At 33.3% G+C, this 19,303-nt stretch overlaps 1 protein-coding gene across 8 annotated transcripts in view; it reads left to right on the top strand.

Annotated features, from left to right (window-relative positions):
- Nucleotides 1-19,303, top strand: part of MAPK10 (mitogen-activated protein kinase 10) — a 314,404-nt gene that overhangs the window by 221,067 nt on the left and 74,034 nt on the right. For 7 of the 8 annotated variants that reach the window (XM_017545154.2, XM_017545151.2, XM_017545153.2 and 4 more), the window contains exons 5-9: nt 4,886-5,015; nt 8,996-9,054; nt 9,928-10,066; nt 10,766-10,931; nt 13,376-13,447. In XM_017545154.2, the coding sequence (XP_017400643.1) occupies nt 4,886-5,015; nt 8,996-9,054; nt 9,928-10,066; nt 10,766-10,931; nt 13,376-13,447 (566 nt within the window). The remainder of the gene's footprint in view (nt 1-4,885; nt 5,016-8,995; nt 9,055-9,927; nt 10,067-10,765; nt 10,932-13,375; nt 13,448-19,303) is intronic. The other variant, XM_017545155.2, reaches the window with a different exon arrangement.

A 19,303-nucleotide genomic window follows, 5' to 3' on the forward strand; every position in this document is an offset into this window, starting at 1 on the left:
CAAAGCTAGCAGAAGACAAGAGATAACCAAGCTCAGAGCAGAACTGAAGGAGATTGAGAAAAAAAAATCCATCAAAAAAATCAATGAATCAGGATCTGTTTTTTTGAAAAATTAATGAAATAGATAGACCACTAGCTAGACTAATAAAGAAGATGAGAGAGAATAATCAAATAGACACAATAAAAAATGACAAAGGAGATATCACCCCACAGAAATATGAACTACCTTCAGAGAATACTATAAACACCTCTACACAAATAAACTAGAAAATCTAGAAGAAACAGATAAATTCCTGAACACAGACATCCTCCCAAGACTGAACCAGGAAGAAGCTGAATCTTTGAATAGACCAGTAATGAGTTCTGAAATTGAGGCAGTAATAAATAGCCTACCAACCAAAAAAAAGCCCAGATGGATTTACAGCTGAATTCTACCAGAGGGACAAAGAGGAGCTGGTACTATTTCTTCTGAAACTAGTCCAAACAATTGAAAAGGAGGGACTCCTCCCTAACTCATTTCACGAGGCCAGCATTATCCTGATACCAAAACCAGGCAGAGTTATAACCAAAAAAAGAAAACTCAGGCCAATATCCCTGATTAACATTGATGCAAAAATCCTCAATAAGATACTGGCAAACTGAGTCCAGTAACATATTCAAAAGCTTATTCACTACAATCAAGTTGGTTTCATCCCCAGATGCAAGGCTGCTTTAACATACGCAAATCAATAAATGCAATTCATTACATCAAACAAAGCTAAAGATAAAAACCACATGATTATCTCAAAAAGGCTTTCAGTAAAATTTAACATCACTTCATGTTAAATAAAGCTCTCAATAAACCAAGTATCGAGGGAACATACCTCAAAATAATCAGAGCCATTTACAGCAAACCCACAGCCACTATCTTACTGAATGGGCAAAAGCTGGAAGCATTCCCCCTGAAAGCTAACACAAGACAAGGGTGCCCTCTCTCACCACTCCTATTCAACATAGTATTGGAAATTCTGGCCAGGACAATGATACAAGAGAAAGAAATAGAGGGTATTCAAATAAGAAGAGAGGAAATTAAATTGTTTTTGTTTGCAGATGACATAATCCTATATCTAGAAAACACCATCATCTCAGCCCAAAAGCTCCTTATGCTGATAAGTGACTTTAGCAAAGTTTCAGGATACAAATTTAATGTGCAAAAGTCACAAGCATTCCTATACATCAACAGACAAGCAGAGAGCCAGATCATGAATGAACTCCCATTCACAATTGCTACAAAGAGAATAAAATACTTAGGAATACAGCTAACAAAGGATGTGAAGGACTTCTTCAAAGAGAACTACAAATGACTGCTCAAGGAAATCAGGACACAAACAAATGAAAAAGCATTCTGTGCTCATGGATAGGGAGAATGAATATCATGAAAATGACCATAATGCCCAAAGTAATTAATAGATTCAATGTAATTCCCATTAAACTACCATGGACATTCTTCACAGAATTAGAAAAAGCTATTTAAAACTTCATATGGAACCAAAAAAGAGCCCAATAGCCAAGACAATTCTAAGCAAAAAGAGCAAACCTGAAGACATCACACTACCTGACTTCAAACAATACTATAAGACTGCAAATAACCAAAACAGCATGGTACTGGTACCAAAAAAAAAAAGAAGGATGCATAGACCAATGGAACAGAATAGAGAGCTCAGAAATAAGACTACACATCTACAACAATCTGATCTTTGATAAATCAGACAAAAACAAGCAATGGAGAGAGAGGATTTCCTATTTAATAAATGGTGCTGGGAAAACTGACTAGCCACATGCAGAAAATTGAAACTGGACCTCTTCCTTACATCTTATACAAAAATTAACTCAAGATGGATTAAAGATTTAAATGTAAAACCCAAAACAATGAAAACGCTAGAAGAAAATCTAGGCAACACGATGCAGGACATAGGCATGGGCAAAGTTTTCCTGATGAAAAGGCAAAAGCAATTGTAACAAAAGCAAAAAATGACAAATGGGATCTAATTAAACTAAAGCGTTTCTGCACAGCAAAAGAAACTATCATCAGAGCAAACAGACAACCTATAGAATGGGAGAAAACTTTTGCAATCTATCCATCTTATAAAGATCAAATATCCAGAGTCTACAAGAAACTTAAACAGATTTACAAGAAAAAAACAGAACAATCCCATTAAAAAGTAGGCAAAGGACATGAATAGACACTTCTTAAAAGAAGACATTTATGTGGCCAACAAACATGAAAAAATGCTCAACATTACTGGTCATCAGAGAAATGCAAATCAAAACCACAATGAGATACCATCTTATGCCATTCATAATGGTAATTACTAAAAAGTTAAGAAATAAAAGATGCTGGTGAGGCTGCAGATAGGAATGCTTTTACACTGTTGGTGGGAATGTAAATTAGCTTAATCATTAATCTGAGTGTGGCATTCCTCAGAGACCTAGAAGCAGAAATATAATTTGACCCAGCAATCCCATTACGGGGTATATACTCAAAGAAATATGAATCATTTTGTTATCAAGATACATGCACATATACGTTCATTGAAGCACAGTAGCAAAGACGTGGAATCAACCCAAATGCCCATCAATGATAGATTGAATAAAGAAAATGTGGTACTTATACACCATGAAATACTATGCAGTCATAAAAAGGAATGACATCCTGTCTTTTGCAGGGACATAGATGGAGCTGGAAGCCATTATCTTCAACAAGCTAACACAGGAACAGAAAACCAAACACTGCATGTTCTCACTTATAAATGGGAGCTGAACAATGAGAAGACGTGGACACGGGGAGGAGAACCACACACATTGGGGTCTGTTGGGGCCAGGAAGCAGAGGAGGGAGAGCACTAGGAAAAACAGCTAATGCATGCTGGGATTAATACTCAGGTGATGGGTTGATAGGTGCAGCAAACCAACATGTCACACATTATCCTATGTAACAAACCTGCACATTCTGCACAGCAACTTAATATAAAATAAATTTTTTTTAAAAGTGAAAAAAAAATAGTGTGGGATGTCATTATTAAAGAAATCCAGGAAAGACTTAGCTGTATTAACTATGTCAGAATAGGATTGTTGAATGAATGAGTAAAGAAATGAATGAAGGAGTTACTAGTTCTACCCTAATCTTCAGTTACACTCTATACCCAGAGTAGCAATATTTATTTAGTACAGGATCCATATTTTCAGCGCATATTGACACATGAATTTATTCAGAGAAAACTGACCAGATGGTGGTGGGACTTGAAACCACATTCCAACAAGTGGTGGTAGAGGACTGGTAATATTTAATTTAAGAAAGAAAAGACTTAGGTGAAAAATGCTAAAAGCTAAGAGTTACTGAGTGTATACTCTAGGTCAGGCATTGTGTGCAGCCTTTTAATAGATTTCATATATTATGGTTAATAATAGAAAGGAAACATTTTCTTTTGAGTTTTCCTGGAAGGCAGGACTAACAGTAGTCAGTGGAAATGGCAGAAAGATAAATCTGCTTATCAGAATGGTGGCATTTCTATTCTCAAAGCTGCCCAACAATAGAAAGAGCTGCTTGGATATAATGATTTCCATGTTTTTGGAGGTGTGCAAGCTGAGGCTGGTGAAACTTTTCATGGACATATTTTAGAGGGGAATGATTATTAAATGGAGGTATGGACCAGGTGAACTCTAAGACTTTTTCAACCTTATTTTGTGAATCTATCATTGTCTTACAGTACAGCAATTCCATTTTTGGCTCCTAGTTCTGTGGCATGAGCCTTCAATGGTCAATGTTACTTCTAATTTGGTAGTTCATTTGTAGTGGGTTCTGGTTTTGCATTTCCCCCTGGCAACTAAGACGAAACCCAACAGAACTCAAAGTCTCAGGGATGGGACACAGATATTTTGTGAGTCCACCATTAAGTATAATGGCAAAAAGGGCATCTCTCATTTTCTCATTTCATCTCTAAACTCATGTACTATTCATATGAGAGAAATAGCACCAAATATTTAGATTGCTTTTTCAAAGCATTATAAATTTTTATTCTTGATTTGAAAGCTTCACATGTGAATAGCATTTATTTTTGTCTTGGTATTTAAATGCAGTTATTTATGTTTCTAAAACTCCCTCTGATTGCATTTCTTATTTTGAGCTTTGTTATTGTTAGAGTGCACTGTGATCATCCACCCACCTGTGCTTTTATGGCAATTAACATCACACCTTAAAAATTGGTTCTTAGTTGGGTGCCATGGTATGTGGCTTTAGTCCCAGCTACTAGGGAGGCTGAGGCAGGAGGTTAGCTTGAGCTCAGGAGTTCAAGACCAGTCTGGGGAACATAGTGAGACTCTGTTTCTAAAAAACAAAAACAAACAAAACACCTGGTTCTTATGAATGGGTAAAGAAAACATATTCATTTAAAACAACCAAAGAACAATGAAGTTTTATAGATATAAAAAAATAAATATCATATATTAACAGATGAGAAATTCAAGCTCAGAGAGATTAAATGATTTGTCATAGTCACATGGCTAGTGGGAAATTTGAATTCTTGTCTTACTTCTTTTTTCCACCCACTTAATGAGGCAATTATGTGCTATATTCTTAGTAAGATCTTTTTCTTCTCCTTTGCCCTCTTCTCCTCCTTCTCCCTTCTGCTTCCCTTTCTTCAACTCTTCTTCATCCTCCTAGCATGTAGAATATTCTTGTAGCAGTTACTCATATCTTTACTTACAGCCTGATTGGCATGTGACCAGCACAGACAGTATCTGAGTAAGGTTCCAAAATAGTCTTTTCTTTACCTGTATCCTTAGTCAGGTAGGCAAGAGTTCTAAGGAATCTTGTGTTCTTAATTCTGAGTTGCTTTTGGATCTCTGCAGTGCCGCGTATGATGCTGTCCTTGACAGAAATGTGGCTATTAAGAAGCTCAGCAGACCCTTTCAGAACCAAACACATGCCAAGAGAGCATACCGGGAGCTGGTCCTCATGAAGTGTGTGAACCATAAAAACGTGAGTTTTGTTATTTTTAAATTTCTGGCAATGGGAGTTTGTGAGACTGGAAAAAGAAATCTGTCTGTACTTGAGTAAGAAAGGCTTTCTTTCCTTTGATATTTCTGCCTCTTAAGATTGTTTATCCTGCCAATATGCTACATTTGATTTCCTTGTCCTCATGGTAGCTTTCTGCTTAAAAATCACCTAAAAACCATATGAGGTGGAAGTGATGAATTTTATAAATATTTCCCTAGTTAGAAAATTTACCATATTTGGTTATCTTGCTCCAAATTGAGAGTTTCATGCATTCCAAAAAAGAAGCAAGAGAAGCAAAACCAAAAAAAAAAAAAAAAAAAAAAAAAAAAAAAAAAAAAAAAAAAAAAAAAAAAAAAAAAAAAAAAAAAAAAAAACCTACAAAGCACCATGCTACATTTCTTTATAATTTAGATTTAATTGCTAACATTTGAGTTTTATTCATGTTACCTCCTTTTTGTTTCAGCTGTAGTCTAGTAGTGGCCTCCAATTGTTCAGTGAATCCACTTTGTGTTGGCATTTTTTATTTCAGGGCTGGGCAAATATGCAAGCACATATTTGTAAAGCACTTGAGAACAGGATCAAGAGATTTTTCTCATCGGAACTCAGCTGGGTAGACCATTAAAGGACTTTCTACACTTCAGAATCTAGGCTCCTTCAATCACAGGCTGAGACCAGTAGAATTCTTTCTGTGCTCCACTTCTTAGTAAAAATAAATAGGGGATAATTCATTATTTTAAGGAAAATGTTTATTAATAAATAAATTATAATAAATATATTGAATATACTTTACATATAAATACATAATAATAAATTATGAATTATTATAAATAAAATTTTATTTTCTTAAAAATCAAAAAAAATTTTATTGTAAGTAAAATCATTATAAAGTATAATAGCTATAATAACTTCCCACAAAGTTCTCACATTACCAGTGTGGTTTTATAAACCATGGATCTTGTCCTAGTGCTAGCCATCTACCAGTGGCACTGAGAAGACACAAATGTATTAGTATTAAGTTGAAAGATATTTGGAAGGCAAATATGCAGATGCAGGCCCCATGACAGTATTTCTCTTTTCCTCTATTACTCTACCCTGATGATTTTTAAATTCGGTCTTTTGACATGTATGTGTTGAATGAATAAAATGTGCCAGGCACAGACCTAGATGGTCTGGATGTTGACACAGCGGTGAAAAAAACAGACAAATCCCCATCCATGTGGAGCTGTTGCTCTACTGGCAAGAACAAGGAGATCCACAATAAGATAGGTCAATATGTAAAATGTCAGGTGAAGGTAGGTTCTATTAAGTAAAGCAAAGCAAAGCAAAGAAGGAAGATTTTAATATGCTGGTCAGTGTTGGTGGGGTAGGTTTGCCCTTTAAATAGGCTGAGCAGCAAAGACCTCACTAAGAAATGGAAATTTTATGAACTGCACACCCACAATTAATATGGCCATGCAACAAACATGAGACTTCTAGAAAGGAATACAGAAATAATAGAAAGAGTTATATACTAAAGTAATTTGTTCTTTCAGTATGTTAAATAAAGGTAAGGGCAAGATTAGCCACATGATCAATACAATACATTCTGTTATACCAGGGAGGATGGAACATAACATGGGCAATGGAAAATGAATGGATACAAGCAATGGAAAACTTTCCATGCAATTAATTCATCCTCATTCCAGACCCTGTAATGCAATACAGTGTGGAGAAATGCCCACTTACTTGGCCAGTTTGAGGGAATAATACTTCCCATTCTAGACTGAAATGTTGAGGTCTCATATTTAGGAAGCCTAAAAAAGAGTTCCAGATTGCAGTGATAGTTTATAAATAGCATCCCACCTGCTACCTTCCTTTTATTTGTGTATGGATGTATGTAGAAGTCTACATAAACACATTTCTGGAATGTTTTATGAAAAGGAAATTCACTTGCAACCAAGTGTAAATTCCACGTTAATAAGAATATAGAACTCTTAATACTGTGGAAAGCAAAGGAAGGGTAAAGTAATCCCATTAATCTTTAATAATAGTGAGGAAAATCTGTTTAGAAAATACTTCTTTATGGTGTTAGTTTGATCCCGTTATCTGTATTTCTTATCAGCTGAAAATTAGATTAGAATTCTTATTTTAAAAAAAGAAAATAAATATTCAATTCTAGGAACTAGTGATTGTGAGGCCTGACAAGCATGGATTCACATCTGTGTGTCTCAAGGTGATAGGATAAAAGAACTTAGATTCCTATCTGGAAACTATTGAATTAAAATGGAAATAGCTGTGATAATCTCCTACAGATGCATGTTTTAAATTGGCTATTGGTAGGAATTAGAATTTATAAGAGAGCAAAGGAAGGATAGAGGATAAATTCTCAAAGGGTAAAAAGTGAGAAATCAAGGTCATAGGAAATGGGAAAATAAGAACCTACAGTAGGGAATAGATCTTGAAAAATTATGTTTTAGGACGATAAATCTTGATTTATTTAAAATTATAATGCTATTTTCTAGGTTTTTTTTAGATTATCTAGATTATTTGTTCACCAGATGATCTGGGTTAGCGTTTTTCCATTTTCAAGGAGTGTTCATGTGAATGTTTGTGTGGGTGTAATGTGTGCTCTATACACAGTCTCCAATGTTTTTGTTTGAACAAATATCAAAATGAAATAAATTACTGTATAAAATTGATAAAGTCCTAGAGAAATGGACACACTGTAGATGTTCCAATGAAAGATGGACTTCATAGGCATTTTCAACACTCACTGGCACTGAGATGCTATGAGAATACACAATAACATGGCCCTTTAATAGCAAGTTTTAAAGATAATTTTAAAATAATTATATTTCTGTATGAATATTCCACACTACAAGTTTGCTTTAGAAGAGATAATCTTGTTTTATTTTTAAATGTGGAATGCTTCATGAATTTGCATGTCACTATATTACAACTATTGCTATAAATATGTATACTAGAAAATATTGGATGGTACTGTGATTCTTTTTTGTCAATAATTTCTCAACAAGTTAAAACTACTTGAGGCATAAAGCACTCCATAGAATTGAGTCAAATTTTCAGCTGTTTAAACTAATTTTGTTTTGTGTTTATTACTCTACATGTTTTTATATCATTTATAAAGTTTACTGAAATTCATTGATTGGTGATTTGAAGTACTTGACCTTGTACTTATCCAGTTTTTATAAAATAGTTGCAACTATATTGTGAATATAAGATTGTTATCTTTATGTTTTTATTTTCATTTCCTACTGGTATGTTAGTACAGAATATTTAGTTGAAAGCCCATTTTGAGTTATTGATGTATGCAATCTATTTGGAAATGTGACAAAGTGTTTTTACAAAATTTGCTTATGCTAGAAGGTAAATTTCTTTACTAGCTAATATATAAAATAAAGCAGGAAACAAAAAGCTTCTAACTGAATTTACATAACTTTTAAATAATTTTCTGCTAAATTCATCATTGATATCTTCTAGAATGCATCTTTCCCCACACATATTATTGGAGCATTAGTTTAAGTAATATTTGAATGTGAGGTAGAAGTAAAAAAAAGAAGTACCAACACAAAAAATCATGAAGAAGAACACCACTTTGTTCATCTGGAGAAGTATCTCACTGCTAGGTCTCATTGAGTGTTTTCCTGCCATCTCTCTTCTCACATAGCATTTCTTTTTTTGTTGTTTAATCCCACAAAGGCCTATATTCTGGCACGAGGAATCACACTTGAAAGCATTGTAACAATTATGCATCTCTCTGACTCTTCTGCTCAAGAATTGAGCTTTTTAGCTTCATTATTAACTTTAAGACAGATCATCTATGAGACAGTTCCAGAAATTTTTCCAGCTTCTCTATTTTCACCATAGCAGTAGTGACTTTGAGTTGAAGTAAAATTTTAAAATAATACATTCTTTCCTTTTTTTCTTTCTCTCTTTCCTCTGTCCCTTCCACTCTCTTTCAGATCATTAGTTTATTAAATGTCTTCACACCCCAGAAAACGCTGGAGGAGTTCCAAGATGTGTAAGTAACAAAACTCAAGACTCCTGAAGGAAGAGATAGCACAACACTCAAACAGTCCAAGGGAAGATCTCACACACACACACACACACACACACACACACACACACAGAGAGAGAGAGAGAGAAAGAGAGAGAGAGAGAGTTGAAATCCTTGTACTGATCAAAAAGAGGTAAGAGGTGGCAGTAAATGAAAGGGGTCCATTGATAGGTAGAGAAGATTGTGTTCGTGGTGTTATTTACTGGAAAGATATCCTGCCTCCTTTTGGCCTCGTGGCTTTATATACTTAGTTGTTCCATGCTCTTGGTCAATCAGGTAAGGCTTATTTATTTATGATTATTAATAGTTTCCATGAACTTTCTACAGTGAGTTAATTCACCTGAAGAAATAGTAATAAAAGGGACATGAAAATTATCTTTACTCTTTTGATTTTTGTAGTGCCATTGATTTTGTGCAAAGGGTCTAACCAGTAGTGACAACAGATGGAGGAGAGGAAGTGGTTCCCTAGCACCTTGTGTTTAACGCAGATGCATTGAATTTAATGGAAGAGGCTGTCTTGAATTTTTTTCTTATTTGTAATTATAGTACTCAAGAAATAGTTGAGGGAATGCAAGGGAAAGTGAGAGCAAAATTAAGGTAAAAAATCTATGGGGACGAACCACACACTAATAAATGCTGCTTCTACTAGCAACCTTATGGTAGGGTTCCTGTAGCTAACACACATGCAATACCTGGAAATTTTCATATTCTTGATTCTGTCAAAGTCAGAGCTAGGAAGTTCAGAAGACGTACAGAGTTAGGAGAGAATTCTGACTAAATCAAAGGACTTCATCGATCTTGTGATCTGGAACTAACATTGTGGATTTACTCTTCTAGTTATTTAGTAATGGAACTGATGGATGCCAACTTATGTCAAGTGATCCAGATGGAATTAGACCATGAGCGAATGTCTTACCTGCTGTACCAAATGTTGTGTGGCATTAAGCACCTCCACTCTGCTGGAATTATTCACAGGGTAAGAATACCTTCTCTAGGATTACAATGAAAATGCTTTAAGAGAAGAGGAAGAGTAACTGTAGATTATTTTCTTTATACAGGGGTATTGGTCAAACATAATATACTTCCTCATTTATTTGATACTAAAATTAGCACCTAGTTCACTAGTTGTAGAAGGAAATTCTAGTTATATTGTAGTTGAGTTTGTTGAATGTTATGTTTCGGCTCATTGAGACCGTTTCTTAGAAGCCTTATGCTTTCAGCTCCTTGATTGGCAGAGGTCATACTTACAACTGAAATAAGCCAATTCATTTCCATAGTTGTTTCTGGTAGCATAAACACAGCTGCCCTGATCTCCTTTTCTGTCAGGCCTAGAAATGATATATAAGTTGATTTATATTGTCCTAAGGAGAAACCTAACAGAAGACAATAAATGATATTTTTTTTTTCTAAAACCTCTTCCCAAGATTAGTGTAAACTGTGTAAATGATAATACAATTCCTTTCTGGGTTTGAAAATCTTTCTGGGGATTTTTTTTAAATCCAAAAACTAATAGTTAACTTATTTGTAGCAGTAAGCATTTGCCTTATCTAGGGCTCTGTAGGCAAGGGGGACCTCATCAATGCTACTGCAAGATGGCTATATTGATTGAGTCAATGAAAATAACATGTTTCACTTGATGCTGGCTTTTAATTTTTTCCCTTATCCCTGTTGTTAGGATTTAAAACCAAGTAACATTGTAGTCAAGTCTGATTGCACATTGAAAATCCTGGACTTTGGACTGGCCAGGACAGCAGGCACAAGCTTCATGATGACTCCATATGTGGTGACACGTTATTACAGAGCCCCCGAGGTCATCCTGGGGATGGGCTACAAGGAGAACGGTAGGGATGCTTCTGAAGAGCAGCATCAAAATGATGAATAAAATGAGTATACATTTTAGATAGCCAAAGGGAATGTTCTCTTTCACATACAGGCTTTTATAAAGTAGGCTGCCAGATAGCATATTCAGGTTTTTTTTTTTTTTTTTTTAAATACTACTGGTAAGAATCACTCATTAAAAATGTGAAGGGTGTTATTGAGAAGTCAGCTTTGCTAGAAAAGCGCTAAATGTTAATAGTGAAAAAGAATTCTAAATGGAGTCTGATTAAACAGTCAAGTGGATACTGATTGGCACACATGCCTAGATATTGAGAAAAATTGCTATTTGGGTTGCAGCTCAGCTGAGCATAAGTGTGAAAGCAGGAAGGAATCTACCACATTTAGCCATTTGGCTTTTATGTTGTGTCTCAGATTGATGGCTCTAGTTCTAGAAAAAGACAAGCAAAAAAAATGCCACAAATCCTTGGAGTGAAAATCTTCACAGACAACTTTGAAATAATCCAAATTATTCAAATTGAATAAGAATTTCTGTAATACTTTAAGCTTCTCTGTAAAAAATATTTAGAGTAGCAATTGCCTGTAAATCTTCATATATTCCAAAAATCATAAAAAAGGAAAATGTCAAATTTGACACTACTGCTTTCATAAAGAAAATCTAATATTCATGAACACTTTAGAATGAAGGTATGGAAAGAATCTTAAAAATATATTACAATTGACTGTTGTTGATTAAAACAAAGGATTTATTAAATACGTGTTAGAAACCATTGCAATGTATTATTTTGATGAGAATATATCTTACAAGTAATGCACCGTATTGAAAAATATATTCAATACACTTAGGAATTAAAATAGTTTTAAATTAGCATTGTATATGTATTCAATGTACCTTTCATGTTTATTTTTATATTCTATTTAGTTTTTAAGTCTATTTTTATAAATTCTATAAAAATAATCAGTGTATTTTTATGTACAGGTGCTACAGGGTACTTTAATGAAAATTCCCTGGCCACTGAAGTTTACAGAAACTTCTTTGTATACTCTTAGATTAGAAGACAGAGAATGTATATATGCATTTATACAGACAAAGTTAAAAAGTCAGCTCTTATAAAGGTCAGGTTCACCCTGGTGGGCAATGTTGGAGTTCTGGTACCTTTTGACTCAGAAGAGATCAATCTAGCCCTCCTCACAAGGCAATACCACATCTAATTTATTCAGAAAAGAAGATATTTTTATACTTTCTTTGCAAGTTATTTTTAAAAAGTCAAAGGAGAAACAAAGTCAAGAATCAAGAATGTACAGGAGACTGGGTGGGGCGGGGGGGTCAGAATTTGCCTATTTGGGCTTTTCAGATCTTGGTACTACAGACAGTTGGTATTAAAATCCCTTTCCCTTCCCTCACTAGAAGAAATTGCAAGTTGCTGCCTTAGGTTTTTGACTTCTCTAAGTCCACGGAGAAGGGCTGCCTGGCACCCTGGTGCTGCCCTCCCACCAATAGGGGGAAGGTTATCATGCAGAAAAACCTGCTTGCTCCCACATCAGGCATGCCCTGCTGTCCCCTGCACCTAGCCCCACCTACCTTCCCCATGGAGCAAAGGTTCCCTTTGTCTATAATACAAAGCAAGTTGGAAGGGGGTAAATATTGATAAGACAAGGCAAAGGCAAAGCATGTTTTCCTAACAAGTATGACAATTTAGAAATAAATATATGTACATAACAATTTTTAACACCTTTAATACTTTTTTCACTTTCCTTCCAGATGACTCCTTTATACATATGCTAATTCATCATATGTCTTTTTTCTTGAAATATTTCAAACAGAAACTAAAACCGATGTTTATTTACAAGGAAAAACTTCTGAAGGAAAAGCTAAGTCCCAAATATGCGGAATTCCAATTCTTTTGCCTCTAAACCGTAGTTCCAGCCATTTCCTGGTTTCTTGGATTTGGTTGAATTTATCCTGTTTTGCCCTCCCCCCGCCACCAAAAAAAAAAGGTGGTCTCTTGTTGCCCTATTCTCTGTAACTGAATGAAATAGAAAATGAAAATAGCCACCGCTACAGGTTAATATTGTTTTCTCTACATCCAGCAAATGACCCAGAAAACCCTTTGGTGGCTTTTAGCTGTCACCTACTTGCCATGGAACCTTCGGTTTAACTATTGTTTTCCCTGTCACCAATGTCACCACGTTGTGATACAATTGAGAGGCAATGTAAGGCACCCACAAAGTAATGGTTTTTTAAACATTAATTTGAGTTCTCATACTAGACACTGTTTATGTAATAGCATAGTGCTGGTTTTAATTCACCTTTTGGCCAACTTTTGGTGGGAGGTGAAAATTGTACTTTTAATCAAACTGTTCTTTTTCCTCCTCCTTCAGAAGTCAATTATCTTAGTTAACTTTACTTTCCTTCCTTTTCTTCACTACCCTCTCTCTCCTGTTCTAGTGGATATATGGTCTGTGGGATGCATTATGGGAGAAATGGTTCGCCACAAAATCCTCTTTCCAGGAAGGGACTGTATCCTTGTACCTTTTGCTACAGCTTTACCTGTTTTGTTCTCTCTCCCTTTTAAAAACATAATGATTTTACCAGGAGAGTAAAGATAGAAGCAAAAAGTTGGGTAAGTGGTGTTATTGTAATGAAAAAAAGTGATGATTTCTATAATCTGACCAGTACTCAAGACTACCTACCAGAATGTTTTCTTTAAATTAAATTTCAATGGGCTTTTTTCTTCTAAAATTACTTTCTTGCCTGCAACTAAAACTAGAAATGCTACTTTTCCTTAATAACAGAGGCCACCAGATCCCAAATGATTAAAATATATTTACCTTTATAACTAGCAAAATAAGTCATTTTTGTCTATAATATTTGCAAGTCATTTTCCATCTCCTTTCTAAAACTAGTTTGTACTTCTACAATATTTAGGCATAAAATTTCTCTCCTTGCTGACATTCTAAGCTTCTGTCTATGGCTTCACTGATTTAAATTACTCTTAACACTAAATCAAATCTTTAACAGGTCAATATAACATATCCTCCTCAAAATATGCACTTCCACATTTAAAAACTGTAATTATTGTTCAAGTTGCTGGTGGTCAGGTGAATTTAAAATAGACTTCTCTCACTTGACTTGGAGATGTGACATACACATAGATACTTGTTTTCCCAAATAAATTTATAATTTCATAAAGCAATTTTGATTTAAGTTCTATTGAGTCCTACAATAGAGTCCATCAGAAATTTTCTCTAGAGCTATCTATGATTTGGAATTATCAAATGAGCTGAAACATTCTTAAATGGCCAAAAGTTCATTCTGTAAATGTACAGATAATAAAGTTTACATATAATAGTAGAATATACTTTTAAAAATACAAAAATACCTTACTACAAATACTAGTGCAAATCTAAGTACAACCATAATTGGCAATTTCAACAATTATAAGCTGGGATTGAATTTAGTGTATTTATTACATATGGATGTTTTGGAAATTAGCACTAACCACGTGACCCATAACTCTATTAACCATTCTATTTGATTGATAAGAAAGTTTATTAAGGAATCCTTTTATTATTTAAGAAAGGTTATGATTTTTATTATTTAAAAAGTCAAATACAAAAAACAAAACAAAAACCTGACTCAAGAAGAAATGGATACCATAATAAGCTTTATTTAGGTAGGCATTTATTCATTCTGCTGGTTGTTAATGAGATAGTCTCTAAATTCCACTAGTAATGTAAGAGTAATGACATATTCTAGAACCGCACTGTCCAGTAGGTACATGTGGGTATTCAGCACTTGAAATTATAGCTAGTTGAAATTGAAATGTGTTTTGTTGTTAAATGCATAGCAGATTTTGAATATATTTCTAAAAATATGTAAAATATATGATTAATAATCATATAGATTGTGTTAAGGTGATAGCATTTATAAATATATTGGGTTAAATATATATGTTGTTAAAATTAAACTCAGCTGTTTCATTCTTTTTAATATGGACATTAAACTTAAAACTACGTATATGATTGGCATATGTGACTGTCATTTTTCTGTTAGACAGTGCTGCTCTAGAACATGAGAAAACTACATGGCAACTATTTATTTATAACCAATCTTAAAGTCTTGAATCTCTGTTTGCTCCATGTTCCTTTCCTATCTATAGTGTGAAGTCTCATTTTCATCATTAAATTTGATATGGCTACTTAGGAAAATTCATTTCACTTTAAATTACATATCTATAGTTTGGGGATCAATTATATACTTACCATAGTTTATCTGAACAATGTTATAATGCACATTCATATTTAAATGTGCTGACTTTATTCAAAAGTAGGAATTGTTTTCTTTTTGTTTTTGCCTTTGGTGTATAATACATTTTAGATGAAAAAGGAACCTCTCAGTTCTCAGGGTGAAGTTGCACAGCCACATCTTTGCAATGCACTTGTCAGTGGAAAGCAAAAAGCCACAGACTTTCTCATTTCCATGTGACTTTTTGTTACATGTCACTTGATTTCATGTAGCGAGGTTGTTCTCTGAGATCTTATTTAGCTCTTCAGGCATTTATGAGGATTGCTTTTCTTCTATTTTGACAGTATTAAATTTAAAAGCCAATAAAATGAGAAAAAAGTGAAAAGTTTTAAACTTAATCTAATCCTTCAGAAAAGCAAGCAAACAAACAAACAAATAAAATAGCACCATGTTGGATAATTCTATTTTCTATTAGAAATTTTTCTCTTTGAAGCCCCCGCTTTTTTATCCTAGTTTGTTTTGGAAACATTTTTTTTAGAGCTGAAATTAAATTGTGTGAAAATAAATGCATAACATTTAGATCCTTGATATGTATTAACCTAAACATTTAAATAATCTTTATTATAAGTAATATAGACTATAATAAAGGTTTGCAGTCTGTATGTCTTTATCTCAAGTGATTATTACATAGTATAGCAGCCTTTGATAGCCTAGTGCCATATGTGATAATGACCCTGCAAGTGGACCTAAAAGTTAAAAAAATTACATAAAGACATCTACAATGGAAAGCCTTTTGCTTAAGTTAAATTTTACTGAAGTATGAGTAAATATTTTCCAATGAAATAAGTTAGATAAAAGTTTCCTTTTTGAAAATGTTTCCATTTGAATTTAGGTTTTTAGTTCATTTTACCTATAATTAAAATTATGACTTAATTTTTAAATTAAATTTTAAAAATAAGCAAACCTATAGGAATCTCTATTAAACAATTTTGAGTGGAATTGTTTTATTAATATTTAAATGAAATTAATATCATTTTATGCACAGGGCTTCCTACCAACAATTGAGCAGTCAGATAACCTCCCAAACTGTGACTATGAGACACAAGGCTGAGGGCTGATTCAGGCTATTTATGGGCAGAAGAATCACACAATTTTAAGCATATTGAAATGAGTCTAACATTTATTGGAAGCAATATCAAAGCTAAGTATATGCTAATTGATACCTTGACTACTTCCAAGATTCTGCAGAAATTTCAAAAAACAATCAGAGGTTCTCATGACTTTCACCTAGAATTATTCAGAGTAATTTATACTAAATTACTTTGAAGCTGAAAAATAATGTGGTAATACTGTCATTATAATCAACATTTTTCTTCTCTCTTCACAGAACTTTTAAACTTGAACCCTAAGCAAAAATAATAAAATGTCTTGACAAATCAGAGAATCTTATGAGATTGTCATTGATGACTGAAGTTTAACTACTTTCCCGCATTTCCACATTTTCCCACATTTCCCCTATCTTTGCATTTTGAGGAACACTATGAGGATTTCTTGGTGGTTAATAGGATCTAGATGATATCACAGGGAATTGTCTTGGTTACTAAATTAGAATATTGGCAAAGTAAACAAAATTGAACAAAATAAACAATACATATTTGCTTTTCCACCTATTAGTTTGCTAAGTAATATCCAAAGGATCACTTAATACTTATTTTTCTTGTATAAAATGTTTCTTAATTATACATACACTATCATACACTTAATTTTCACTATAGTTTTATGATTAAAACATATTTCATAGCATATATTTTGACATAATGTAGTTTATACAATATTATAATGCACATTCATATTTAAATGTATTACTAAACATTCTTAACTAAGCATTCTTAAACCCATGCTGACTTTCAAGTTAGAGGGTAGTAAACATGCCAAGTCCATTATTTTCTTTATGTAGTCCAAAGAACAGATAAATCAGTGGCTTTAGCTTCACTCAGATTTTGTTCCTTTCAGTAAAATTTACAGGAAAGCAGTTTTACAATGCTTCCTTAGAAGTTTTTTCTAAGAACTATCCAGTCACTCTCTGCCTTCACCCACCCCAAACCCCAACCAGGGCATGCCATCTTCTTGATTATCAAAGGCTCCTATAGTCCCAGTATACTTCTCATGAGTCCTTTCCTCAAACCTTCTTTGAGATGCATTCTTCAACCTTATTTTTTCCATTCTACTTCAAATGGTAACACCTTCTTTGAGCAAACCCCGTGATGTTCCTTTATCTAAGTTCTTGGCCAATATTCTCTGGATATGGTAAAGTTAAAAATGGGCACACCACACTCATTTGAAAATTCTAGACCTCAAGTATATTATATCCAAAGATAACAGCTGGACTGCTAAAATAGCTCCTCTTGCCCTTCCCTCTGAAGAACAAGAAATTGCATTTAGGATGAATGAGATATACATGTAACCTTGCCAGGGAGCCGAGTGATTAAAGAACAGGTAAATGGTTTCCCAAAAGTATATTTGAAGAAATAAAGAAAACACCCTCAAATTAACTGAATGCTATATCTTTATAAGTTTAAATATGAACATTAGGAAGGATCAAAGTAAAATGAACAAAAATTTGTGGTTACAGATTGTTATATCCATCTAGCACAGAGATTTTTAAACTCTTCTTACCTCTTTGAAATAACAGTGCTTCATTCCTAATAAACTTTTGCAACTAATAACTTACTATATAGTCTAACACTGTTTCTTGCAATTAAGATGATACAGGATTATTTAAAACAATATAAAATGTATGGCTTTAAATAAAGTTAGGATGAAAAAATGTAATAGGTATTTTTTCACATCTATAAGCAAATTGCACATAATTATATATATATTTAAAATAAAATTATTTATTATTTGAATGTATTTAAAAGAATACATTTATTTTAAAGAATACATGTTTACCACTAGTGTGCCTGCTACTCTTCTCTTTTATTATTATTTTATGAAAATGTGAGACAGGAATCACCAGAAGGGGAGCTGGAGATTCTGAGGTTGTAAAGAAATGAAAGCAAGTTTATAATAGGTAGACTCAGAAGAAAGTATTTTTCTGATTTCCTGGCATTATAATATTTAGTATTAAGTTTGTGAATTGTTGCTTATTTTTCTTACTTAGAGTCACATGAGCAAAATATGTACATTCTTGGTTTATTTTTGTATGTCAGTATCCTTAGAATTCTATTTTTGAACTGAAGTTTAATACAACGTCCTTTTGTTAAATAACTAGATATATAACTTAGTTAACTAATTTTAAAAGAAATGTTCTAATTTTATAGCTTTTAATTTTATAACAATTTTTATAAAATTATTACGTAACTAGTTTTCAAAGCAGTGTTCTGATTTTAGAAAACTACATTAAATATTCTTCCTATCATATGTTGAGTTATTCATTGGAAGAAAATTTGTATAAATTCTATGCTGAATGAAAATATACTTAGGTGTGTTAAGGAGAAGTCTCAGAAATTATGTTAAAAAAGCCACATAATCTCCTAGATAGGAAACATTTTCCAGAATAGAAGCTTACGTAATCCACAAATGGTTTAATCATGAATCGTGATCTGAACTATTAGACTGAGTGTGGAAGTAGCAATATAGTTCTTCATTTATTTAGATTTCACTTCCATGGCCTACATTACATCATGTCTGTCTCTTGGTTAAAAATAGAAAAAAGATAATTTAGTACAAACTAATTTCTGACAAATAATATGACACAAAATTTTCAGAGATTCTCACTCAGAAAATTAATAACCATATTTTGGTAACACCAAAACTTACTTAACATTTATTTTAAGGAAAGTGACTCAATTATCTGAGTGTTCCAATTGCAAATGAATCTGCCTTCTGCCTATGGAAATGATAGAATGATGATAGAAGAATGTGATGAATCAGAATTTTAAAAGCCAGCAGAATTCTACTTTGTCAGCATAAGTGTGCAGAACTCTTATAGAGACCCAAATGCTAAACCAGATTGTCTCAGAAAGCATAAAAATCCAGTTTCCAATAGTGATTGAATTTCCTAATTACTTATAAGGTGTATGCACAGTCTCTATTCATTGTAATACTTGACAATTTCATAAAATA

The sequence above is a fragment of the Cebus imitator genome, unplaced genomic scaffold (assembly GCF_001604975.1).
Source record: "Cebus imitator isolate Cc_AM_T3 unplaced genomic scaffold, Cebus_imitator-1.0 Scaffold177, whole genome shotgun sequence".
Lineage (NCBI taxonomy): Eukaryota > Metazoa > Chordata > Mammalia > Primates > Cebidae > Cebus > Cebus imitator.